The 26368-nt window shown below is 51.8% G+C and overlaps 1 protein-coding gene across 2 annotated transcripts in view; it reads right to left on the reverse strand.

The window, feature by feature from the left end:
- Positions 1 to 26368, reverse strand: part of PLCG2 (phospholipase C gamma 2) — a 166615-nt gene that overhangs the window by 60269 nt on the left and 79978 nt on the right. For both annotated transcript variants that reach the window (XM_047792326.1, XM_047792327.1), the window contains exons 8-14: positions 17126 to 17169; positions 15558 to 15630; positions 9468 to 9569; positions 7284 to 7402; positions 5098 to 5183; positions 3792 to 3912; positions 2832 to 3000 (exon numbers count right to left, since the gene is read on the reverse strand). In XM_047792326.1, coding sequence (XP_047648282.1) covers positions 2832 to 3000; positions 3792 to 3912; positions 5098 to 5183; positions 7284 to 7402; positions 9468 to 9569; positions 15558 to 15630; positions 17126 to 17169 — 714 coding nt within the window. The remainder of the gene's footprint in view (positions 1 to 2831; positions 3001 to 3791; positions 3913 to 5097; positions 5184 to 7283; positions 7403 to 9467; positions 9570 to 15557; positions 15631 to 17125; positions 17170 to 26368) is intronic.

Here is a 26368-nt window from a genome sequence, read left to right on the forward strand (position 1 = left end):
CCCTGCGGTCCAGCTCGGGATCGTTCAGCGACAAACTCTCATCCACATCTGCCAAGCGTCCATCTGCATTGGGGCGCCTCAGGGCCTTTGCACCGTCTGGTCCCTCCGCCTGGCTCACCACATTCAGCTCTGGGCTTCATGTCTCCTCCTCAGGGAAGCGTCCCTCCACTCCCCTCCCCGTCCCTGTCACTCTCCAGCCCTGGGAGTTAACATTCATGCTCTTTAGCCTACGTGCATCTGTGTACCTACCTGTCCTCTGCCTCCCCTGCTAGAACCGAAGCCCCACGGGGGCAAGGTCTACCTCCTGTGCTAGCTCGGCAGTGAGTGAGTGCTTGCTAAACATCTGGTCAATCGAGGATGCCCAGCTCTCTCCAGCACGCAGACGCCAAGTCCAGGGGGCACAGGCACACTGGGGATGTAGATTAAGAAGGCCCGTGTGCAAAGGTAGGTAGCTGTGTGACCCTGGGTAGGTAGCTACACTTCTCTGAGCCTCGAATGTCTCATCTGCACAACCGAGACGACGACTACTGGTGACGTCCACCTGGGCGAGTACTGACAGCCCACAAAAAACAGGCGCTGATCAGGCCCAGTTGGGGTGACCTGGTGGAGAGAGGTCAGGACTGGGAGTCAGACCTGGGCTTGAAGTCAAGGCTGATCGCCTTCCTCGTATGTGTCCTTGGCTGTGAGACCATGTGTCTCAGCCTCAGTAACTTCCCCTCTAAGATGAGGGCAGCACAGCCCCTGCTGGGGCCCGGGAGGCAGTGGGTGTGCAGGACGCCTAGAGATGGTGCAACACCACGTGAACGTTCCATTTTGAACAGCCTTGAATTACACCTTTGCCAGGAACTAACTGTGTCACCTCCACTGAGTCAAGCTCTAGACATCAGTGTCCCCATCGGTCCCCTAGGCTAGGGGCTGGGGTTACTGTCCTGCAGGGCTGCCATCAGACTGAACAACACCTGTGACCAGGCTTAGCCCCGTGTGCGGCACACCCTGTATCACAAATGCTGCCTCGACCTCCTTCCCTGACACTGAAGAGGGTGAGCCACAAAGTACCACACTGGGTGGGGCAGTGTGTACTCTGAAAGGGGATGTCAATGCCTTGAACCCTAAAACAAAAGCTGGAAAAGCCCTGAGGACATGCAGAGCTGTCCTAACAGAAACCTATAGAAGCCACGGGTGAGCTGGGGACAGAGAGATGCAAGGAGGTCCCTGAAGACTCGCCGACCAAACCTGAGAAGCCGTGGACCCATCCTGGCTGAGGCCCCTTCACCTCTCGTCCTGCCCTCCTCACCCTAGAAGCTTCCCTGGGCATCTCAGTGAAATCCGCTAGGACATTAGCCAATTCCTCCAAATAAGCTTGGTGCTTTGACCCCTGAGGACACCAGCATCCTCCCCTCTGAGGCCAAGTCCCCTCACTGGTCAGTGCTTCTCTGCCTAGGAGTCCGTCTCCCCACAAGACCGTTACTTCCTGGCAGGCAGGCAATGTCCCCAGTGCAGCTTCATGGCCCAGTGACCATCCAGGGAACGTGCCACATGTTCACCTTTGTGGATGCTACACGCCCAAACCTGAAGGGCCTTCTCCTAGTCAGTCCCTGTCCATCCTTCCTATGAACCTGCCAGGTGTCAACGAGATCCATGCTGCTCCTTCACCAGTGGCTGCCCAGCTAGAGACTTTGTAATTCAATGCGCCTGTGCCCTCACATCGAAGCAGACAGGACGGGACCCTGGGGCAGAGCGGTTAGCAGTTCTGTGCCATGGACCCCCCAGTGAAGTCTGGGGAAGACCATGGACCCGCTTCTCAGAATAACGGAACTCAGAAAAACCAGTGACCTTGAAATTATTAAGATAGTAAACCAAAAATACCCGCAACACACAACACTGGAAATCAACTACACTTCAATAAACTTTAAAAAATGAAAACAAAAAAGAAAATACCTGAATATACTAACAGATATGCTTCTTTATTAACACCTTATGTAAGATCTAGTGGAGATCTAAGAACCACCGTAATTTCAAAGTAGTGACAAGCACACGTTACTCTGAGATATTTACAGCAACTGTAAAAGTGATATGAAAGTATCCATGATTTCTGTGGGTGACAAAGCTCCCAGTGGCTTGCTGCCAGTGTTCACGATGGAAGGAAATGTTAAGTTTGACTTACGTGTTAATAAAAATAAAGAGGCAACGTTTTTGCCCTAACTTCACCTGCCCCCCCCAATTCCATCTGTGGATTCTCAGGGGGTCTACAGAACCCCATCTGAAAGCCCTTCCCCAGGAGACTGTGGAACAAGGTGAGAGGACCCTAGGGCCCTGGCAACCTTGTGAACCAGAGCTCAAGCTCCTAGCACATTCTCTGCCACGTGAGGCTTGGCCTCACACGCTTTAAGCCATTTGTTCTCTTGACCCCAGTAAATGCCACCCCTCTCCATGACCGGCATGGTCGGCTGTCAGTATTCCCCATGGCACCCTGTGTGCCACCCCCAGCACCCCGTACACACAGCCCTGTGGGGCTGCTGTCCACCTCCAGTCCACCTCCCATACTAGACGGGGAGCTCCCGAGGGCAAGAACAGAAGCTGGGTCTTTGGAACAGCCCCAGCACCTCGAGAGGGCCTGAGGCAGAGCGGGACGGGGCGAAGGTGTCCCCCAGATGCACGACAGTGAGCAAAGAGGCACCTGCCATGGGACAGGGCAGTTCCAAGCACCGTGCACACAGCCTCTCAGGGGACGCTGGCCGCGCACTAACAAAGCGGCTTTTACCAGGAACCCCCCCCCGCCCCGAGGCACCGGAGGCGAGACGAGGGGAACAGGGCGGCCCGGGCGCCGCTACCTTGATGATGATCTTCTCCCGCAGCTGGCTGGGCGAGGGCAGCTGGTCGGCACTGGCCTCCGTGGGCTTCGTCAGCAGCAGGTCCCCAAACACCTCCTTGAACACCCTGGCCATGTGGCGCTGCTGCTCCACGCAGCAGTGCTCCTCGATGGACAGGATCACGGGGAAGCTGCGGGCGGCGGCGGGGCAGCGGCTCAGCCGGGGACGCGGCCTGGCGCCCCCTCCCCGGCCTCCAGAACCGGGGCCGCCCTGCGCTCCGGGCCTGAAGGGGGCGCCGGCAGGCAGCGGAGGACTTGCTGGCAGTGACTCTGGCTGAGAAGGCGCGGGGGGGGGGCGGCGCCTGTGCGTGTCTGTGTGTGGCACGAGCGTATCTGCGTGTGTGTCCATGTGGGGTGTATCTCTGTGTGGAGACAGCCTCTGTCGGGGGGCAGGGGGAGTGTGTGTGGGGGGGGGGACAGGGGGTGTATCTGAGTGTGTGTCTGTGTCTGGGCATGTGTCTATGAGGCATGTGTGTGTATGGAGGTGTCTCAGTGTGTGGAGGGTATGTCTGTGGTGGTGGGGGTGGTGTTTGGGGAGCATGTGTGTCTCTGTCTCCACAGGGGGTGTATGTGTGTGTGTCTATGTGGGGTGAATCTCTGTGTGTGAAGAGGGTATGTCTGTGTGTCTGTAGTGGTGGCGGGGGCGGTGGGCGTCTGTGTGTGTGTGTCTGTGGTGGAGGGTGTCTGTGGAGGGGGGAGTGTCTGTTTGTGTCTCTGTGGGGGGGACGTGTGTGTGTGTGTGTGTGTGTGTGTGTCTCTGTGCAGCGTGTGTGAGTGTGGGTCTATGGGTGGGCCCTGCGTGTGGGTGTCTCTGCGCGTGGAGGGTGTGTGCCTGTGTGCGCAGAAGGGGAGTGTGTTCTGTCTACCCAACCAGAGCTGCCACCCTCCTAAAGACGAGCCTCCGGGACATCAGCCAACAGACCTGGAGGTGACGAAGGCATGGTCTTTGATGGCCTGCACCACATCGTCAAACTTGATCTTGGTGGTCCGCGTCCAGCCGTGGTAGATGATGGGCTTCCCGTCGGGCCCGTCCCAGCAGTCCACTGCGGGAGGAGGGCGGCCTCAGCACCTGCCCGGCTCGCCTCTCGGGTCCACGGCTGGCGGACGCTGCCCGGGTGCCGGCCGCGCCGCCAGCCCCGACCCCACCCCCCCCACTGGCTCCGTCACCAGGACACGGGGGCCAGACCCAGTATCACCCCCAGGGGCCACCAACACGAGGACACACGTTACCTGTGGACTCACATTGCCTATGCGGTTACAGGAAGATTTGGGCTATTTAATTAAAGGTCCCTTTGTAACCCAATGCATTGGTCCAACCGAAACGCCTTTAAACATTTCTTTTTTGAAAAAGAGATCTATAATGCATTTTATCTTCGGACTTGACGTGTGTCTAAACCCTGCCTGCTTTTTCTGCTAGTGCCAAGAATACAGATCAATGAAAATTTATTTTTAAAGATTCGTGGTAAACTATTCAGACAGAACTAGGTTAAGAAGAAGGGGAACATCCCTTCTATTTTTAAGCCCCCGAGGTAACAGGAGCTGACAGTTTCAAACAATTTCTTCACATTCTCTTTTTCCTAAATGAGAAAAAGGCCTAAATGAGCCAGCACTCTGTAGGAATCATTGCCATTCAAGCTTGATACCGTGAGGAATGCTTCTGCTGACAGTGGAGCCTAAATCAGTGGTTTGTGCCTTTTCTCGGCCCAACACCCCCGTGAGCCTCTGGCAGTGAGTCAGGCTGGGCGTGAGAGGTGAGGAGCTGAGAAGAAGCTGGCTCCTGGCCACGTTCAGGGGCCTGGCATCACCTGTGTCGGGGTGGCTGTGAGCGACTGGGGACAGAGTGGCCTCCGTAGCTGGGCTGCTGCTGAAGTAAGCAGGGCGTCTGCCCGCCTCTAAAAACAGCCCCGGAAGAAGCCGAGGGAGGACAGGGAGCAGGACGGCCGTCTCTGCTACTGGCCTCCCAGTCCCTCCACTGTATCTGGACACTTTCTAGATGACAAACCCACTGCCCAAGCTTCTGTGCCAGGCTCGGCATCACTCCTTGTCCTGGGACATTTTCTTTAGGAAAAAGCTCCCCAGCTGCTGGTGGCCACACGGCTCACCCCAGATGCCACCGGCTGCCCCCTCGCTCTGTCCCGCCCTTCCCCAGAACTCAGGCCTCCACCCCAACCAACGCGGCGAGTCTCAACTCGCTGTCAGTGCGGCGCCACCAGGAAGGCGGTACTCACGCTCGATGCAGCGGCAGCCCATCCGCAGACAGCGGATGTACGCCTCTGTGGACGACTCGCTCCGCAGCTGGTCACCCGTGAGGTACCTGCAGGACGGGAGGCAGGCGGCGGGGTGAGGGCAGACCCGCCCCTCAGGACAGCCTTGGGGAGCTTCTCAGCCCAAGTCCCCCATGTCCTGGGCTCTTCCTGTCTAGAAAGACCCCCTCCACCCAAAAAAAAAAAAAAGAGAGAGAGAGAGAGAGGGAAAAAAAAAGAAAAGAGCAAGAAAGAGAGAAGAAAAAGAAAGAAAAAAGGAGTTCCTGCCGTGGCTCAGTGGTTAACGAATCTGACTAGCATCCATGAGGATGCGGGTTTGATCCCTGGGCTCACTCAAGGGGTTAAGGATCCAGCATTGCTGTGAGCTGGGGTGTAGGTCGCAGACATGACTTAGATCCCGCATGGCTGTGGCTGTGGTGTAGGCCGGCGGCTACAGGTCTGATTGGACCCTTAGCCTGGGAACCTCCACATGCCGCAGGTGCGGCCCTAAAAAGACAAGACAAAAGGAAGAAAAGAAAGGAAAGGCGAGGAAAGGAAGAGAGAGAGAGGAAGAGAGAAAGGAAGGAAGGAAGTTCCTGTTGTGGCACCAAGGATCTGTCACGTCCTGCAATGCTAGGACACAGGTTCCATCCCCAGCCCCGCGCAGTGGGTTAAAGGATCCAGCCTAAGTCACAGCTGTGGCTTGGATCTGACCGCCGTATGCCATGAGGCAGCCAAAAAAAGGCAAAAAAAAAACAACAAAAACCCAGAAAGACCCTGCTTCTGGGCCGGACACATGCCATTAAGTGGCCATGCCAGTCATGCACCTCAGACTCAGGCCGTGATCACAGGAGCCAACGGAGAACCATCCCGGGGATCCAAGCGTGGGGTCGAGGACAGGTGTTCTTTCGAGGAGAACTCAAAGCGTGTCAGGAGCAGGACTGATGGGCGATGATAAATGAATGACCCCCAAAGCTGCCCCCTAGGCCCTCAGTCTCAAGAGGGCAGAGCCCAGGCCACATTTTGAGATCAGGGCCCCAAAGAACAGGTGGAACCTACTTCTCCATGAACTGTGTCCACCAAAACTAACATAAAAATATCTATCTGTATCACTCTCCTCTTCACCACGTTCCCCCTTAAAAGGCTGTGTTACTCAGCCGTCTTCTGGGTTTGGTAGAATTCCCCGTCCTAAGACACAAACACGCAAACCAGCGGGCACAGCGGGGAGGAGAGGCCCAAGGAGACAATTTGCCCCTGAAGGACAGTACCTTCCACGAGGCCTGGAGATGGACTTAATAAAGCCTTCTTGCCAACTCCTGCCTGGAATGACACCTGGGCAAGTACCAAGCTCCAGCTTTCCTGGTGCCCAGAACCCAAGGCTTCCACCTTCTCACCATGCAAAGGAGACTGAATATCTGAACTTGAGTGTAACATGCATCTCTCCCATGGGGTCTGCTTGTTTTTGCACTCAGGGCAATCTTTCAAAGATATTCAATTTAAGCATGCTGCTCTCCGGCCTAAAAGCCGTCAGCGGCTCCCATAGCCGCTGCCCTCACTGTGACTCAAGCTGACCTTCATGGCTGCCTCTCCTGACACTCACCCTCCAGATTCTACAGTCTAGGCCTACTAGACCTCTCTCGGTTCCTCCTGCCCCCAGACATTTGCACCTGCTGTTCCTCTGTCTAAAACCCCCTCCTTTCCCTCCCACCTGTCCTTCTCTCACCAACTCCTATTGATTGTTAAGACCCAAAGGAGGCCTTTTCCCTCCAAGCACATGAGGACAGGGCTGCTCCTGCCCTTGTCACTGCTGTACCCCCAGCACCCAGCAGACACATGGCTTGGCACAGGGTGAAGAGTAAATGTCAGTTCCATGACCCATTCCACTGCCTTGCTGTGACTACTATGAATGAGATGCCCCAACCGTGCAAACCAGCTTTGGTCAGCCTGCAATTTAAGGCCACAGAAAAAAGGATCACTCTTGCAAACACCAGCTACGAAAGCGAGATGCTTCTCCCGACCCCTGCAGAAGCTTCCAGATATTCTAGTCTGAGCAGCGAGGGCCTGCCCTCTGCCCGCTGCCCACACACTTTGCCAGAGCAGCACACTGGAGCGCCCTCTGTATCGCCCTCCATCCACCCAACCCACCGCGGGCCCGCGGGCGGGAGACTCACGTGTTGTGGGACGAGTAGATCCAGTAATGAGACAAGGGGTTGTTCATGTCCTGCATGTCCACCACGTCATACTTCTCGTCCCAAATGCTGTTCTCCCGGGAAAACAGGTACGTGAGGAACTAGGAGAGTCAGCAACACAAAGACGGGATCATTAGGACGGTGGCGCTGGTTCTTTCCGGTCTGTGCCAGCTTGGGGAGACCGGAGCTCGGACAGGTGAACATTCAAGAGCCCGTCTCCAGACCTTAGGTACCCCAGTTCTCCATGCAGAAAACTCAGACTGCGATAGGCTGTACCAACACCACGTCTTCCTTCTAGGTGCGTGCAGATATTTGAGGCTGTAAGAGTATACGCTGCCCACGTGTTAAGTTGTAAGGTATAATAATACCATGGACATGGGTGAAGCCACCACCCAAGGTGAGAAACAGAACGTTACCATCTTATTACACCTAAAGGCAGGAAATGGCACAGTCCAATTCCTGACTCCTTTAAGAAAAAATCAGAATACGTATCTACAATGGAATACTATTCACCCATCAAAAAGAATGAACCAGTGGAGTTCCCGTCGAGGCTCAGTAGTTAATGAACCCAACTAGCATCCATGAGGATGGGAGTTTGATCCCTGGCCTCGCTCAGTGGGTTAAGGATGTGGCATTTGCCATGAGCTGTGGTGCAGGTCACAGACGCAGCTTGGATCCCGCCTTGCTGTGGCCTGTGATGTAGGCCAGTGGCTGTACCTCTGATTTGGCCCCTAACCTGGCAATTTCCATATGCCGCAGGTGCAGTGCAGCCCTAAAAAGACACACACACACAAAAAGAACCAGTGCCATTTGCAGCAACATGGATGGACCCACAGGTAATCATACTAAGTAAGTCAGACAAAGAAAAGCAAATATCGTATGATATCACTCGTATGTGGAATCTAAAAAAAAAAAGGCAATACAAATGAATTTATCTACAAAACAGAAACAGGTTCACAGATTTTGAAGACAAACTTAGGGTTATCAAAGGGGAGACACGGGGGAGAGATAAATTAGGAGTTTGGGATTAATACATACACACTCCTAGATATAAAATAGATAATCAAAGAGGACCTACTGTAGAGCACGAGGAACGCTACTCAAGATTCTGTAATAACCTGGAGTCCGCGTCATCGCTCAGCAGTTAACAAACCCAGCTAGTATCCTTGAGGATGCAGATTCAATCCCTGGCCTTGCTCAGTGGCCGTGAGCTGTGGTGTAGATCACAGACGCAGCTCATATCCCATGTTGCTGCAGCTGTGGCATAGGCCGGCAGCTGTTGCTCCCCAATTTGCCCCCTAGCCTGGGAACTTCCATATGCTGCAGGTGCAGCCCTAAAAAGAAAAAAGAAAAAAAAAGATTCTGTAATAACACATATCGGGAAATAATGTAAAAAAGAATAGATATACGTATGTGTACAATTGAATCACCTGGCTGTACACCTGTAACTAATACAACATTGAAAATCAGCTATACTCCATTATAAAATAAAAATTAAATGTAAAAAAAAAAAATCAGGAGTTCTTGTCATGGCCCAGCGGAAGACAATCCAACTATGAACCATGAGGTTTAGGGTTCAATCCCTGGCCTCGCTCAGTGGGTTAAGTATCTGGCGTTGCCATGGGCTGTGGTATAGGTCACAGATGCAGCTCAGATCCTGCATGACTGTGGCTGTGGCCGGCAGCTGCAGTTCCGATTAGGCCCCTAGTCTGGGAACCTCCATATGCCGTGGGTGCGGCCCTAAAAAAAAAAAACAAACCAGAAGGCTGAGGACACTGAGGTAACGTTCTGCTTCCTGGGACCCACCTTACATGAGACAGGAGCCCGGGTCCCTGCTGCCTCCTGCAGGGCCACACGCTCCCATCTGCACACCTTGTAGGCACCCTGTTAACCTCGGCATTCTGCCGCCGTGCTTGTAATGGTTAGAGGCTCCCTGGCCGCACACGAACCTCTAGTGGAAACGCAAAGACCCCACCTGGGCTATGTGGTCAAACAGAGGAAGACAAGAAGAATCAAAAGCTGTGATCGTTCAGAACCCAGAAGAAAATCAGCTCGCAACTAAGAGAGCCAGTCTGAGAGCATCTAACAGCAACACCCTCCAAGGGAAGAAACCCAGAAAATACACTCTGGAGGACAGAGACGCGAATCAAACAGTCATGCACTCACCTCATCCACAAACAAGAAGGGCTCGGCAGTTTCCCTCATGGTGTCGTCGATAAACTTGGTCATCCGCTCACGGACTTTGTTCAGATCCTGAGCCCAAAGTTCCTTAGAATGACAAAGAGAACACAAATCATCAGAAAGAGGATTTTTGCGACCATCTTCATTTCTCAGGATTTGGTTTCACTCAAAGACCAAAGCATGGGAGTTCCAGTCATGGCGCAGCAGAAACCAATCTGACTAGGAACCATAAGGTTGCAGGTTCGATCCCTGGCCTTGCTCAGTGGGTTAAGGATCTGGTGTTGCTGTGAGCTGTGGTGTAGGTCACAGACACGGCTTGGATCCTGCATTGCTGTGGCTGTGGTGTAGGCTACCAGCTGTAGCTCCAATTGGACCCCTAGCCTGGGAACCTCCATATGCTGCGGGTACAGCCATAAAAAGCTAAAAATAAAAAGACCAAAGCACAGATGTATTCTGGATGGACACGCAATTAGGGCCTCACCCTGGGAATGACAGACATTGTCCCTAAAGGACCAGAGGCTAAATGTTTTAGGCTTTTGGCCACAACCACTCAATTCTGCTACTGTAGTGCAGATGGAGCCACAGACAACAGGCACACAAATGGCGGTGGCAGCATGTGTCGATAAAACTTTATTTATAAAAACAAGCTGGGGGCCAGCTCTGGCCATTGGGCATAGTTTGCTGACCTTTACTCTAGGCTAGTTCTTTTTTCTTTCTTTTTTTTTTTTTTCTTTTTTTTTGTGTGTGTGTCTTTTTGCCATTTCTTGGGCTGTTCCTGCAGCATATGGAGGTTCCCAGGCCAGGGGTTGAATCGGAGCTGTAGCCATGACCTACACCAGAGCCACAGCAACGTGGGATCCGAGCCGTGTCTGCGACCTACACTGCAGCTTACAGCAATGCCAGATCTTTAACCCACTGAGCAAGGCCAGGGATGGACCCCGAAACCTCATGGTTCCTAGTCGGATTCGTTAACCGCTGAGCCACGACGGGAACTCCCTAGGCTAGTTCTTTATGTATGTTAGCAGGAAGAGGCAGGGAGCAGTTACATCAGATCCCTGGGGTTGCTCGCCTGGCTTGTGCCAGGCAAGCTACAGACCCTCTCTGTGCCTCCTCAGCCATCACGCAGGGATACTGACAGCTACCCACAGAGGCTGAGCCACTGCACGAAGTGAGGCTGGGCTTAACACAGCACCTGGGACACAGAGGGGGCTCACGTCACGGCACCTCGTGGGAGTGACTTTCATCCTCCTACGACACGTCCTTTAGTCAGACAACTCTGCAGGTCACAGTGTCATTGTCATTTTAGAAACAAGGAAACAGCACTTCAGAACATCACGTGACGATCCCGCCTGCACAGAGCTGGTAAGTGGGAGAGTGGGGATTCCAAGTAACTCAGCTTTTTTGGTGTGGGGGGGTGTGTGCGGATGTGCGTGCTTTCTGCCACACCCACGGCATGTGGAAGTGCCCGGGCCAGGGATCAAACTCGAGCCACAGCAGCGACCCGAGCGGCTGTGTGACCATGCCAGATCCTTAACCTGCTGCTCCACAGGGGAACTCCCCAAACAACTAAACTTTGAAAAACTGACATAGAATACATCCTCTTTCAAAGATCAGCCCAGTAATGCTGCTCAGATACCCATAATATCTGAAAAATACATGACCAGTTCAAAAACAGCTTATGACAAATGACTTCCTAACAGCAGGCCTCTACATGAGGACTGAGCTCTGGATCCATCATTAGTAAATGTGTCAACAATATTAAAAAAAAAAAAAAAAAGAACAGCTTCTGCACAGTCTAAGAAATTTGAAAGCCTTTTAGAGAAGGAATGTATTATACAAAATCACTTTACTGTTTTCCTCTCCAAACCCTAAAACCCCAAATGTCCTTAGACAAAAGAATGAACCATGACCCAAAGCTTCAACTTTGATGCATGGTTTCTTAGTTGCATGTATTCTAAAATCTCTAAGAATAACAAAAGCAGGAGTTTCTCATTGTGGTTCAGCGGGTTAATGACCCAACATCCCTGTGAGGATATGGGTTCGATCCCTGGCCTCACTCAGTGGGTTAAGGATCTGGCATTGCCAGTTTAAGGATATGCTGGTAGGCTTCAGGGTAGGTCACAGATGTGGCTCAGATCCAGTGTTGCCATGCTTGTGGAGTAGTCCTCAGCTGCAGCTCTGATGCAGCCCCTACCCCAGGAACTTCCATATGCTACAGGTGCAGCTGCAAGAAGAAGAAAAAAAAAAAACAGCTGATGTGCTACCAGATGTGTGTGGGTTGCATGGGAAGGGTCAGACCAGGATGTCTGAAAGAAGGAAAAGCCTAAAGGCAGATACAAATGAGGTGGGTGCAAATCAACAATAAGCCTTGCTGTTGATTCTTGCAAATCTACGTGGATGAGAGACACCCAAGAGCCAAGAGCCTGGGGACCAGCCAGTTCATTTGAATACCAGGGTGTCATAATCTTTGAATAATAGAACACAAAACTCAAAGTGCAAGATACCTAATGCAAATGCCTTGGGAAGCCTCGATGCGCCCCCAAAGGCCAGAAGCTTCCTGCTTCCTTCTCCTTAGGAGTTTTCACATAAAAAACATGGATACTTAGCTGATACCACCCAGAATTAGACTGGCTGTGAATGAAAAACCCTCTGCCTAAAGGAGTTTAAAATACAAATACTCTGGACAGAGGTTAGAAAATGTATCTACTTGGTGTGGGGTCTTGTGGTGGGCGATTGTAACGACACAAATGCTAAGAGCAGTGACGAGAGGAATAACCAGGGCAGTGGCTCCGGGCAGGGCTCTGGGCTCAACCTCATCACACAGTGACTCATTTTAAACTCACTCAACCCCATAAAGTACATACAACCTCATTCTCCAGTTCTGTAAATAAGAAAACTGAGGTTTCAAGTCATTAACTAAGTTGACCCAACGATGAGACCCACACCAACCCAAGCACATCGGTTCCGGGTCAGCCAGAGTCACCCATCCCTCCCAGGCCTGGGCTGCGGTCCACTTATCCAGCTCCCTCATGGAAATTCAGATGAGTTCCAAGGTCTCACTTCTATTAAAAATTGTGCATTATTTCTACAAGGTAAGTGCCTAGGAGGGCCATTATTTAATCAAAGTACCTATACCTTTCCTCCCAGTGCTGTGTTTTTTTCTAAAAACCCTAACTAACCTGCCCAAGTATTTTCTAAAAACCCTGAACTAACGTGCACACCCCATGCTGCAGTGGTTGTTCCACATATGAGCATCCATCCCCTCCCACCAATTTCCTAGGTGACTGGCTCTGCTCCGTGCCAGGGTCACACAGAGCGCTGGGAGCTGGGACATGAAGGGTCCACAGGACTGATGGCGCAGGGGCCGGTCCCCAATAAGCTGTTTGGCTACCATCCCTCACACAGGGGCTCACGGGTCACCTGCCTCCCAGCTCCTGGATGTGGGACCCTACCTCCCTGTATGTTGCTCCTGGCACGCAGCTCAGCGAAGGGGCCAGTGTGGGAAAAGCCTGTGACTCTCCCTGGAAGAAGAGGCCCCAGCACCAGGTGGAGATGGCAGGACACGAGGCTACTTGTACTGGCGCTGGACACACCCGAGTAACTCAGCCTGAGGAGGAGCACGGCGTTCTGCTGCACCCTCTGGCAGCGCAGCACCCACCACGTCCTTGTACCCATGCCGAGTCCTCTCTCTCCCCTCGTTTCACCTGCCCTCGGTCCTAGTCTCAGGGCAGGCAAGGCGGCCTTCTCGTGGCCACTCCCACTCACCCCCTGTGGGGAAAGCACGACACCTCAATGTCCCTGGCCCTCACGACCTCATGCTAGTGTGTTTTCCTTGCAATGAGACGTGTACTGTCTGCCACTGAAAAATGAGTGATGAATGTGAAAGGTGCCACAGGAGTATCGTGGTGGTTTTGTTAAAAAAAAAAAAGAATAAATCCATTTCCTAAGAGAGACATAATGAAGTTTGTTTTTTTTTTTTTTCTTTTTAGGTCCGCATCTGCAGCATATGGAAGTTCCCAGGCTAGGGGTGGCATCAGAGCTGCAGCCACAGGCCTACACCACAGCCACAACCACACAGGGTACGAGCCACCACCTACACCACAGCTCTCGGCAACTCATCCTTAACCCACTGAGCGAGGCCAGGGATCGAACCCGCATCCTCACGGGGACATCGGGTCATTAACCCACGGAGCCGCAACGGGAACGCCTAAAGAAGTATTTAGAAATGAAATGCTACACTGTCTGGAGTTTGTGTTATCCGACCTGCCACTCCACGTCTTTTGATTGGAGCATTTAGACCAGTGACAGTTAAGGTAATTACTGATAGACAGGTAGTTACTGTCCCAGTGCTTACTTTAGACTTTTCCAGCAAAGAAATGAAGGAGGAAGACAGGAAGAGGTGAGTGTGGAGATGGAAGATGGGTGAAATCAAAGTGGCCAAATGCTCATAATTTTGTGATCTGAGTGACGAGCACGGGGTGGTGTCAGCCTGTGTGCTTTTGCCTATGTTTGAGAGGGTCTACCATAGAAAGGTTTTTTTAAAGTAAATGACCCGAAGATGGGTGTTGTGAGCAGGAGGCTGGCCCGGGCCGGCTGCCTCTACACGGACTGAATCACGAGCCGCTGCAGCTGCTGACCCGCAACACCCCGTGCAAGGAGCTCAAAGTGGATCCGGGGAGGGAGGCCCTCTGGGCTCTGGAAAAGCTGGCAGAACAGGTCTTCGCACAGCCCAACTCTTACATCTCCTTGCATCTAGCAAAGCACTAAAATCCCTCGTGGTGGCGTCTGCCCCCCGTGACTAGCGGGGACCTTCGCAAGATGAGCAGCGCACGTCTGTTCAAGTGTGTGCTGATTGCCTGCACCTCCCTGGCACCAAAGTCCCATCTATCCTGACTTTCCGCCACCTCTCTGGGAGGGTTTTCCAGAGCTCTCTGAAATGCCGCCTCCCGGGCTAGAGTCCTCCTCCTGCCCCAAATAAAACTTCACGCTCACCTTTTAGGTTGTGCATATATTTTTTTAGGTCAACGTTATGAACCAAAAACTGCTCTGGAAAAGGGCTATGATTTAAAAAAAAGAAAAAGAAAAAAGAAAAAAAGGTAGGGGGGAGGAGGAGAAGTTCTTGCTGTGGCTCCGCGGGTTGAGGCTCCGGCATTGCCAAAGCTATGGTGTAGGTCACAGCTGTGGCTTGGATTCCATCCCTGGCACAGCAAATTCTGTGTGCCATGAGTATGGCCAAAAGAGGGGCAAAAAAGAGAAAAAAAAAACTTAAGAGAATACAAGTAAATGAAACTCCAGTGATATAAGTAAAAATTTAGACATGTAACCATGCATATATACAGTACTCATCAATACACACAAAGATCAATACCGCCTTCTCTGATCCCACAGGTCTGAGAGGTGGGGTTCTCATGCCCATTTAAAGAGGAGGAAACTGGGACACAGAAAGGTCAAACCACCTGCTCAAGGTCACACAGCTCGTGAGAAGATGTCAGGTTTATCTCAGTCGAACTCGGTTTCTGGGCCGAGGCACTGCTGACATTTACGGATGAGGAATTTCTCGTTGCGGGTGGACTGACCAGTCCATCTCAGGATGTCGAGCAGCACCCCTGGCCGCTGCCCACTAAATGCCAGTAGCTGTCCTGAGCTGTGTCTGCAGCCACTGCCCTGGGGCGGAACCTCCCTTTGAAAACCACTGCCCAACACCAACTCCTCTATCTCAGCCACGAGCTCAGAGCCCACATGCAAACACTCCTGGAGACGCCCCTGTGTCTTGTGTTTTAAGGACAGCCATGCCGTCTTATCCCCCAGAGGACCCACAGACTCCCCCACCTCAGTCACATCCTCCATCCAATAGGGCAGGCCTCCTGAGGAATCACACGTGAGAGGAGCCGGGGAGGGAGGAAAAGCCAGCCGCCCGCCCGGGAGCCCTTCCCTCTCACGATCTGCACCCAGGAAAGGGCTGGTATGAGGCCAATCTCGTACCTGAGTCTAAGCCCCCAACGCGGCAGGCGGTAGAAGGAGAGAAACCCTCAGGACGGCTCCCCGCCAGAGCCCCCTACCCCGCAGTCCTCTCACCTGCTGCTCATGTAAGAGAAACCGCTGGAAGTCGTGCAGGTGGACAGCGGAGGCGTCCGGCCGGTCAGTGTTGCTGCCCTCGGGGAAAGAGAGGGTGTTTAGAGAGGAGCTTCGGACCGTCAGGAGGTGACCCCAGCCAGCAAGCCAGCCGCCCAGACACCCTGCCGGGTTCCCCCACAGTGCCAGGTGCAGGCGGCCAACAGGAAGACAGAGGATCCCAGGAGGATTCAAAGAGGAGCCGACACCAGGATCTGGGAGAATCGGGCCCTGGAACCCACACGTAGCTGCTCCCAGGTGGTCCAGGATGGGAAGCGGGGTGGGGGGGGCACGTGGACTGTGTGCACTTGGACAGGACAGCACGGAGCAGGAGCTGATGCTGGAGAAGTGACCCCAGAGTTTGCTGAGCCATCAAAGGCCCTGAAGCAGGAGTGGGGGCGCAGGTGAAGCCCCCAACTCTGGCAGACGGGAAGAATCAATGAGTCCATGTAAGCTAAGGGCCAGGGAGCGAGCAGGGGACCATGGGCAGGGAGAATTTTCCATCTGAGAGGAGGGAACCCCTCACCCTGAATCAGGGTAGACGTCGCCTCGGCCGGCAGCTGGCCGGCTGATGGCCTCGTGGAGAGGATGTTCGAGGACCTCACTGGACTGGCACAAACAAGCCTGACCTCTCCAGAAAGCACGGCCTCGAGGGCAGGGCTCTCCAAGGCAATCAGTACTTTCGCCTGCAATTAGCACTTGCAGGGCAGGTGGGAGGGGGCTCATTTTTAAAACACAGGAGATGAAACAGGCCTTAAGCCTTTTCCCTTCACTCAGAGTCCAAGAGTCTACTGTCTGTGAGTGTATTTCTAAGCTTCTTTCCCAACCAGCCTCACAGTCCAACAGGCGTATTTTCATAAAAATACTACATGAGGACCAGATTTCTTTTATATGTATTTTTGGAGTCTTGGGGTTTCTGGTGTAGAACGTGGCAGTTGCCAGAGCACCCTTATCCCTGAGAGCTGGTTCCAAAAGAGCAGGCCAAGGTCCACAGGCAGCAAATCCCATTCCCCATGCTATTATCTCTGTGGCCAACACTGTTTCCAGATCAGCAGGCTTGGGAGACACAGCACACTTTATAAATTCCCCCACTTGGGGAATTAATAAGGGCAGTAAAGGTCCTGACAAGTCCTGCAGCACTCAAGTTTTAGTAACAGTATCGTCATCCGCTCTTAACAAGCCTTGCCATGAAGCACTTTGTACGCTTTGACCCACTTTAATTCGGTTGAACCTCTTTAACTGGAAATTTCGGCAACTCATCTCTGGGGAAGGAGGTCCTAGAGAAGCAGGCTTCGCTACACAACCTCCTGGATCAGCCTCCCAGCACTGTGCAAGCCCTGGTGCTGTGAAGGTGTATTCTCGGCTCGGGCTGAGGACGGCCAGTTCCCTAAGAGGAGGCGCCCGGCCCTGCGGAGACCAGGGCCTGCCAGAGAGGTGGCCCCCTGGAGGTCAGATGGCCAGGCTGGGAGGACCCACGAGGGACCAGTGCCCAACACGGCTGCCCAGAACGTAACCCAGCAGTGGTGCCTCACCCCAAGATGAATACGGAGGAGTCCTTTTTGAATTCGTCGAGAATCTATGAAAATAGAAAGAATACATGCATGGAATAAGAACATGAGAAGTACTAGTCAAGCCAGTTAATGCAAATAGGTTTTACATGGTTAAAAAATTACTGCCATTTATGTGACTAAAAAATGTTTCAACTTGACTGAGAATTATGAAGCAAAAGGTGGAAGTCTTCCTCACGCCTTCACAGTCTTAATCCTGACAAGCAATCACTCTTAATCTGGCAGGTTCCTGTCTCAAGTTCATTTTATGGATTTTTTTTTTTTTCTTTTTAGGCCCACACCTGCTGCATATGGAAGTTCCCGGGCCAGGGGTTGAATCGGAGCTGCAGCTGCCGGCCTCCACCACAGTCACAGCAACGCCTTATCTGAGCTGCACCTGCGACTTACACCACAGCTTGAGGCAACGCCAGATTCTTAACCCATGGATCGAGGCCAGGGTTCAAACCTGCATCCTCACAGATACTAGTCAGGTTCTTGACCTGCTGAGCCACAACGGGAACTCCCATTTCATAAATATTCACTTAATTATATCTTATCATGTTACATTAATCTATATTTCCCAACTTCTTCAAGCTTTACATGTTATTCTGCAACCTCAAATCACCCTGCTCTCAAAACCCACACTGTATTCTGTATTATGTGTATCTTTTGATTTTCTGCTTTTATGACCAGTATTATAAAGAATGCTCATACAGATCTTAGCACACCTGTGCCAGTATTTCCATTAGGTAGATTCTTTGGTGGGAAAGCACCTGGATACAAGATGTGGGTGTTGGAGTTCCTGTCGTGGTGCAGCGGAAATGAATCCGACTAGGAACCATGAGGTTGTGGGTTCAATCCCTGGCCTCGCTCAGTGGGTTAAGGATCCGGTGTTGCCGTGAGCTGTGGTGTACGTCGCAGATGCGGCTTGGGATCTGGCATTGCCATGGCTGTGGCATAGGCCAGCAGCTGTAGCTCTGATTCAACCCTTAGCCTGGGAACCTCCACAGGCCACAAGTGTGGCCTAAAGAAAGACAAAAGACAAAAAAAAAAGTGCGTGTTAACTTTGACGCATTCACCCAACTGCTCTCCAGACAGTGGCCCCAGGAAATCAAAACTACAATGAGGTATCGCCTCACCCAGCAGGCAAAATTCTCACACAGCCAGCATCAAAAATTCTATAAACAATAGGGGGAAAAAAGTCTACAAACAATAAATCCTGCAGAGGGTGTGGGGGAAAGGGAACTTTTCCACCCTGGTGGTGGGAATGTAAACTGGTACAACCACTATGGAGAACAGTCTGGAGAGTCTTTAAAAAGCTAAATACAGAACTATCATATGATCCAGCAATCCCACTCCCGGGCCTGTACCTGAGAAAACCATAACTCAAAAAGGTAACATGCACCCCCATGTGCGCATGAACGCTACTCACAACAGCCAAGACGTGGAAACCGTCGAAAGAGCCACTGACAGATGAATGGTACATACATATACAGTGGAATATTACGCAGTCATAAAAAATGGAATACTGCCATTTGCAGTAATATGAATAGGCCTAGAGATTAGCATACTGAGTGGAGCACATCAGAGAAAGACAAATATCACATGATAGCCCTTCTAGGTGGAACCTAATAAAGAATGATACAAAAAAAACTGATTTACAAAACAGAAACAGACTCACAAATTTCTAAATCAAATCCATGGTTACTAAAGGGGGGGATATATTAGGAGCTTGGGATTGACGTGTACACACCACTGTCTACAAAGCAAACTAACAAGGACCTACTGCAGAGCACAGGGAAATCCACTCAATATTCTATAATCACCTACACACGGGAAAAGAATCCAAAAAAGAATGGAAATATGTATACGTATAACCGACTCACTTTGCTGTACACCTGAAGGAAGTCACCTATATTCCAATACATTTAAATGTATTAAATTATTTACATTTAAAATAAATTTCTAGAAAAATTTTTTTAAAATTTTTTAATTGAAAAACCACAAACAGTTGCCGTGATCGGCACGCCCATCTGAGCACACACACCCTTTTGTGCGCCTCCACTGCTACATCTCACACCCTTAACATCTCAGTGAGCTCATTTCTACTCCTCGAATTCGAGAGAAAGAAATACTGGTCGGCTTTGGTCCTGCTCTTCACGACCTGCTGATGCTCTGACTACTGAGGTAAGAAGAACCTGGGGCAACTGCCCCCTAGCTCAGCTCCAGTTGCACCAGCTCATTGGCCAAGCAGTTTACACACACATACACACACACACACACACACACACACACCTGCCCATCATACCCTCACACACCCATACCCCACGTTCATTTCTGGTTAGGTTCGCATTACTTTAAGCATCTTTAATGAGGCTGTGATTGGATAAGTATTTGAATAATTCAGGGTACAAAGGGAAATACAGTCCTGGCAGGTCATAAATGCCAATGACATAAAAAAGACTTCTGCTCTAGACTCCCCAGTCCCCTTGCCAAAGTGCCTGCACAACAGGATGACCTTTGGAAAATCAATGTTCTAGAAAAGGTATTCACAGGCCCCTGGGAAGCATCATGTGGTCTGCATAAATCTGGGCATGTTTTTGTCTGTTTTCTGGAAAGATGATCCACAGCTTTAACCGGCATCTCAAAGAAGCAGGCCACCCCAACAGGTTAAGAGTCACTCTTAAAGACTCAGCAGTAACTTCCTTTCATTTCCGTGTCATTTGCAGCATGGCTATTTCTTTCTTTTAAAAAAAGAAGAGAAGGAATTTTAGGCAGTGCATGCTGTTCATTATCTGGACTCACGGACCCTGCGATCACAGGGTCAATCCAGTGTTTAAGGCCAGATCCTTTCCAAACCCAAGCCCCGAGACTGGTTTTCCCACCTGTGGAGAAAACTCATCTGCGACCCGCCTTGTTATCCAACCCCTGAGGTCCTTAAAGCCAGCCCCTTCCTCTCTGTGCCTTGCAAGGAAACACAGAAAAATTTCCACCTCCTTTCAGCCACAAGAGCGATGGGATGAAGGTGGAGGTGCCCCCTGAGCCCGGAAGGATGGGGACAAACCCTCACTTCCCTTCTCGGCCCACAACCTCCTGTCACCCCATTTGTTGAAACCCCCAGAAGCCTGTTAGCAGAGGGAACGTGTTTGCAGGAATCAGCCCCTTGGGATACAAAGCAGGGCAGGACCCAACTGAAAGCAAAGCAGCAGATCCCACCAGCCCAGGACTCAGCACTCAGTAGCACACGTGAAAGCAAACTCAGCTCTCTCAGAATTCAAGGCCAAGCTGCCTGAGAACACGCTAGCAGAATGCATTTGGGACCAAGTCACAGGAACTGGGAGAGGGGAGCCAAAGTGATTCCTGAGCCCACCCAGGGGGGGCAGCTCATGTTCACTGCAGTGGAGATGGGGACGGCATGAGGCCTCTTCTGGATATTCTAGTGTGAGATGCCAGGCAAGCTGGCAGTCAGGTAGGAGAGCCTGGCATCCAGGGGCAGGTGGGGGCTGGAGACTTGTTTCCAGAAATAATCAGCAGAAGGATACCACTGGAAGCTGGGGGACCAGACATGCTCAGATCAGGAGTAAACACGCTGATAGAGACAGGAGCTCTGTGGACTAAGTTTGGGGCATGGAAATAACAAAAAAGCCACAGCATGGTGGGTCTTCTCCTGAAAGCAGCCGAGTGGCCACTCCAGGGCTGCAGTGGGTACCAGACGTTTCTCCTTCTGGGTTTCAGCGTGACCACAGGGAAAGCCACGGACGCTTGAGGATTCACTGGCATGGGTGAGCAGGGGGCTGGCTGGCACTGGACGGTGCACCACTGTGTGCACCCAAGACTCTTGGGGATCAGGATGGGTGGGAGAGAGTGTACTCAGGGGCCCCCTCTGGAAGCAACTTTTTCTTTTTAGGGCCGCCCTGTGGCATATGGAAGTTTTGAGACTAGCGGTCGAATCAGAGCTTCAGCACGCAGCCATAACCACAGCCACAGCCGCACCAGATCTGAGCAGCTCTGTGACTTATGCCACAGCTCACGGCAATGCCAGATCCTTAACCCACTGAACGAGGCCAGAGATCGAACCTGCATCCTCATGGATACCAATCAGGTTCTTAATTCGCTAAGCCACAGCAGGTACTCCTGGCAGCAACTACTGGTACCAGCACATGCCAGCTAAGCAGTAGCCCTGCCTGGGACATGCCAACCTTTAGATACCAAGAAATTGAAGACCCAGCCAAGGATGTTGTGAACGAGCGGATGGCAAGGTAAGAGAAGACTGAAGATGGCATAGCATCCACAAGCCAAGTGACAATATCAAGGAGAGATTGACCAACTGTCACATGGGTCACAAGCCACTGAGCAGATAAGATAACGACCAAAGGATGGATCGCTGGGCTTATCAACACAGAGGTCACTGGTGATGAGACAAGATGAGCGGCTGGGGGTGGCAGGCAAGGAAACACAATGGCAGTGGGCTCCAGAGAGGGAGGGTGACAAGTGGAGAAGCGGTGTGGATGGCACTCCTGGAATAGGCTGCCGCATGGGCGGCAGAGTAATAGGGCAGCAGGTGGAAGGGGGAGACGTCAGGGGGATGCTCTGCAGATGGAAGAACTTACAGCCCATGTAATGGGGAGAAGAACTGCGTCCCCCGAAAGACAAATCCACGTCCCAACACCACCTGTGAATGCGACCTTCTTTGGAAATAGGGTCTTTGCAGATGTAATCAAGTTGAGCTGAAGTCATGCTGGATTGGGGTGGCCCTAAATCCAATGACTGGAGTCCTTTCGAAGAGACAGATGTGCAGACAAACAGAGACAGACACAGGGGGAGACGGTGCCCGTGTGATGATGGAAACAGAGGTTGGAGAGCTGCGTCTCTGAGGTGGGGAGCCCCCAGGATCCCCAGCCAACACCAGAGGCCGGAAGGAGGCAAGAGAAGGGACAGCTTCTCCCCTGGAGCCTTCAGAGGGAGTGTGACGCTGCCAAGACCAGATTTCAGCCTTTCAGCCTCCAGCACTGGGAGAGAATAAAAGTCCGCTCTTTTAAGCCACTCAGTTGTGGGTCCTTGGTGACAGCTGCCCTGGGAAACTGACCGGGCATGTTTGCAAGCTGCCACGGGGCAGCCGGGATCTCACCATCACCTATTAGGAAGGCAGGAAAACAAACCCCACTTCAGAAACAAGGAACAGGCAGGGACCACACATGATCGTTCCAAAGCTATGGACTGAGAAATCCACACCCTGATAAAACTCTATTGCCCCACACAGCAGGTGCAAAGGCACGTAAAATACATGATGCCATTCTAGCAGTATGGGCAGAATATTCTAGATGCTATGGGCACACTGGGGAGGCAGCAATTACTTTATTTTAGCATCACTGTATAGGGTTACACAGGACATTCGGCCCTCTGTGACTCCAGGTAATGTCTTTGAACCGTTTCTCCCAGCCAAGGTCAAGGACATCAGGGTGCTGTCTGTTTTGTGGACCCCTAGGGCCTTCCTGGGTCACTGAAACATTTATGGAAGGGATGGCTAAAATGATAAGATACACAAATTTCTCTGGGGAAAACTAAAAGGCCATAGGGAAACTAAATGAAATTGAAACTTAATTAAGTTAAATTAAAAGGCTCCAGGGAAAAGTCACCCATGACTTTTGGTCCCCAGGAAAAGAGCAGGAGAGGCTGTTACCAGCTAGACAAGGAAAGAGGCCACGCCAAACGGGGGCGACTGCATAAACCATGGCCCCCAGGGTCAGAGGCCCCCCTGAGGTGGGGAAGTGGGGTTTTTCCACGTGGTTGGGAGGAATCACGCCCTCTGGGGCTGAAACTGGACCTCAACATTTTCTGTGCCCCGCGGGTCCTGTGAGGTGGCCAAGGGGCAGATTGCAGTGATGGGAAAGCTAACCAGATTCACCGCCTCCGTCTACACTGTGGATGCCTGTCGCCCTGGACCGTCGATTAGAATAACCTGTGACAGGCCCTGGAATCCACCACCAAAACATGACAATGTCAGTCACCCACTCCCCACGTGCCTGCACCTGTGGAAAATCTGCAAGAACAAACATCAAGCTTCTTAACTGAAAGTATAATCGCAGGTATAGTCACAGGTAGGCTTGCAGGTGTTTTAATTTCCTTTTTAATTTATACGTACTTTCTTTTTTTCTTTTTGTCTTTTCTACGGCCGCACCCATGGCATACGGAGGTTCCTAGGCTAGGGATCCAATCAGAGCTGTAGCTGCTGGTCTACACCACAGCCACAGCACCTCGGGATCTGAGCTGTGTCAGCAACCTACACCACAGCTCATGGCAACGTCAGATCCTTAACCCACTGAGAGAGGCCAAGGATCGAACCTGCAACCTCAAGGTTCCTAGCTGCATTCGTTAACCATTGAGCCACAATGGGAACTCCTACATGCACTTTCTACTCTGCATGGAATGACGATGCATTGCTGTGCAGATGTCAGAAAGGAACTTCCTGTCACGGGCTGCTGGTCTTCTGCTTCAGTACAAGGGCAGGGCAAAGGATGCTCTGGGAAACCTACTTGTGACCAAGAAGGTCTTCTGGAAACTGGACGAGGCCAGCTGACCTCCCCACCTCCAGGGGGGGAACCTGTCTCCTAAAGACAGGCCGACAGGAACAGTCAAACTCCACGTCCTGAGGACAAGCACGTGCCAGACACGCTGCTGGGCGACTGAGGGCTATGAGTCCTTTTAAACTTCGAGCATCTAGGACAGGCACCGCCACCCCCAGGAGGGTCAGGAAATTTAATACTGCTCCAAGCTAAAAGGAATGCTGAAGGAATATGAGTGCCACCTTGCAAAAATTATAGCAGAGTTGTTTTCTATTTTAACAGGCAGACAAGAACCTACAATCAGATCCCGGGGGGATAGTATGGGACAGCAGAGGGCTGGGTATGTTTATATTCCCTCGCACTTTGCAAGGCTGGGAAGGCCCTTGTTCTTTGAACTGCACTGGATATAATTTGTAAGCTGATAATTGATTATTCGTGAGCTGCTGGAGAGCGACTCGGAACCCATGGTGGACTGTGAAAGATGGCTCCAGGGATCTCCACTTCCTGCTAGCCAGACCCTGTGTTAGCCCTATGCCTTGCAAACATAGTGGGAGGTACACAATGGTGAGTGTGTGACTGCATGGTGACGTTACATGTGCTTAGAGCACCGCCTTGCTGGCTTTGAGGAAGCCAACAGCCAGGCAGGGAGTCCCAGGCATCGAGAAGCGACAGGCAGGCGCGAGGAGGTACGGGCGGCCAGCAAGAAGCTGGAGCTCTGGGTCCTACAACCGCTAGGAACCCAGCGCTGCCGCCACCACCTGAGCTTGGAAGCAGAGCTCTTCCATCTGACCCGCAGATGAGACCACAGCCCCAGGGGAAATCCTAAATGTAGCTGTGTGAGACCCCGGGGGTAGAGAATCCAGCCAAGGGATGCCTGAGCCCCAGAAACGGAGGGAGAACAAGTGCGCACCATCGTAGCACCGTGAGGCACTTAACAGGAACTAACAGAGAGCGACCAGAGGGTACCAAGCATACATCATGTGAAACGGCAGGGCTAAAACCAGAGGAGTCGGCCGTCACCCAGGAGGTCCCCTGTGACGCTCCGCTAAGTACCTGGCATTGTCACTGCAGCACCCCCGGGTCACTGCTGTGGTGCAGGTTCAGTCCCCAGCCCAGGAACTTCTACATGCTGCAGGGTGTGGCCAAAAAATACAACCAAAAAAAAAGCGGGGGGGGGGGGGGATTCCAACCACCTCATGGGACCACAACGCCAGTCCTGGACGGAGAGCAAGAATAATATCGGTCAGCCATCCTCACTCATCACCAAGGCCTGCAAATCCCACACCCACAGCCCCCACGACCCGAGAGGGAACTTCGCGGGTCAGGCAGGGAAGTAGCAAAGCAGCAGCTACGAAGCGGGGTACTAGATTTAAACATTGAAGGAAAAACTGGCACAATGTCTTGGGTTTTCTTCAAAATCACCTGAGAAGAGGGAAGTGTCTAAGGGCAGAGATAAAATGAGATGGCCAAGAAGGGACCACTGCTGAAACTGGCTGACGACACATGGCAGGGGTAGGGGTGTTTGTATTATTAGCTGTGTTTGTCTGTGTTTCACATAGCCCAGAATTAGTAATGCTCAAAAAAGCTAAAAAGAATTCTCAGTGGGTGGGCCGTGAGGCTGAGCAAAGGGGAACTCAAATCCTGGCCCTGCAGCTCCGCCAGCAAGAAACCTCTCTGAGCCTCATGCTCTTCACCTGAATAAAGATAATAACAGCACCTCTCGCTGGTCATGAGGAAGATGAAATGTACTTTAGACACTCAGCATAGCCTCGAGTTCACCTAGGAGGTGTTAGCTCTGATCTTTATTCAAAATACTCTTATTACAGTCTAGGCAGAGATCCAGTCCCTCCCCAGGAAGGAACACATGGAATTAAATTTCCTATCTTCCCGCTGCTGCACAACTTTTAGAAGCCTTGAGGCTTGAAAGCAGCAGCATAAGCAGGTGGTTAGACAAAAGGAGGAACTGTCCATCTCAAGTTGGAGGCCTACAGCTACGGATAAGCAGGAACCCACTCCCTGGATTTGGCCCTGGGGGTCACCAATCACCGCCCACAGCCCTGTCTCCCCAAGGAGCCCAAGAAAGCCAGCTGAGCCCCCAGGAGCACAGAGGCGATAATTTTCTCTGCACTGAGCTTTCAGCGAGAAGCTCAGGAAGCAAGTGATACGCTGACACTGAGGGGGAGAAAGGTTACCTACAATGAGGCTTCGCAATCTGGCCAGTAACCATCTACAGAGCCTGGGGCTTCTTTTTCAAATTCCGAGTCACAGAATTATAATATGCAGTGATAGTATAACATGCAGACTGGACAGTTATATCCTCCAATGGTGGAGGTCAGAGGCTGGTGTTCCAAAAAGCCTTAGAGGCCGGGTAGGTGACATGAATTAGTTGAGAGCTGGGTATGGGAAGGGGGCTGAGGCAAACCAGAGCAAGCGTGATTCCCTCCACCCAGAGGTCATCAAATATAGCCAGAGCTCAGGACCCGTACACAGCTGGAGATCAAATTTTTTTTTTTTTTTTGAAGAGAAGTGAAAAATCTTTTTTTTTTTTTTTTAAATGGCCACACCTGCAACATATGGATGTTCCCAGGCGAGGGGTTGAATCAGAGCTGCTGCTGCAAGCCTACACCACAGCCACAGCAATGCCGGATCCGAGTCACATCTGCAA

Source organism: Phacochoerus africanus, chromosome 8 (assembly GCF_016906955.1).
Source record: "Phacochoerus africanus isolate WHEZ1 chromosome 8, ROS_Pafr_v1, whole genome shotgun sequence".
In the NCBI taxonomy this organism is placed as follows: Eukaryota; Metazoa; Chordata; class Mammalia; order Artiodactyla; family Suidae; genus Phacochoerus; species Phacochoerus africanus.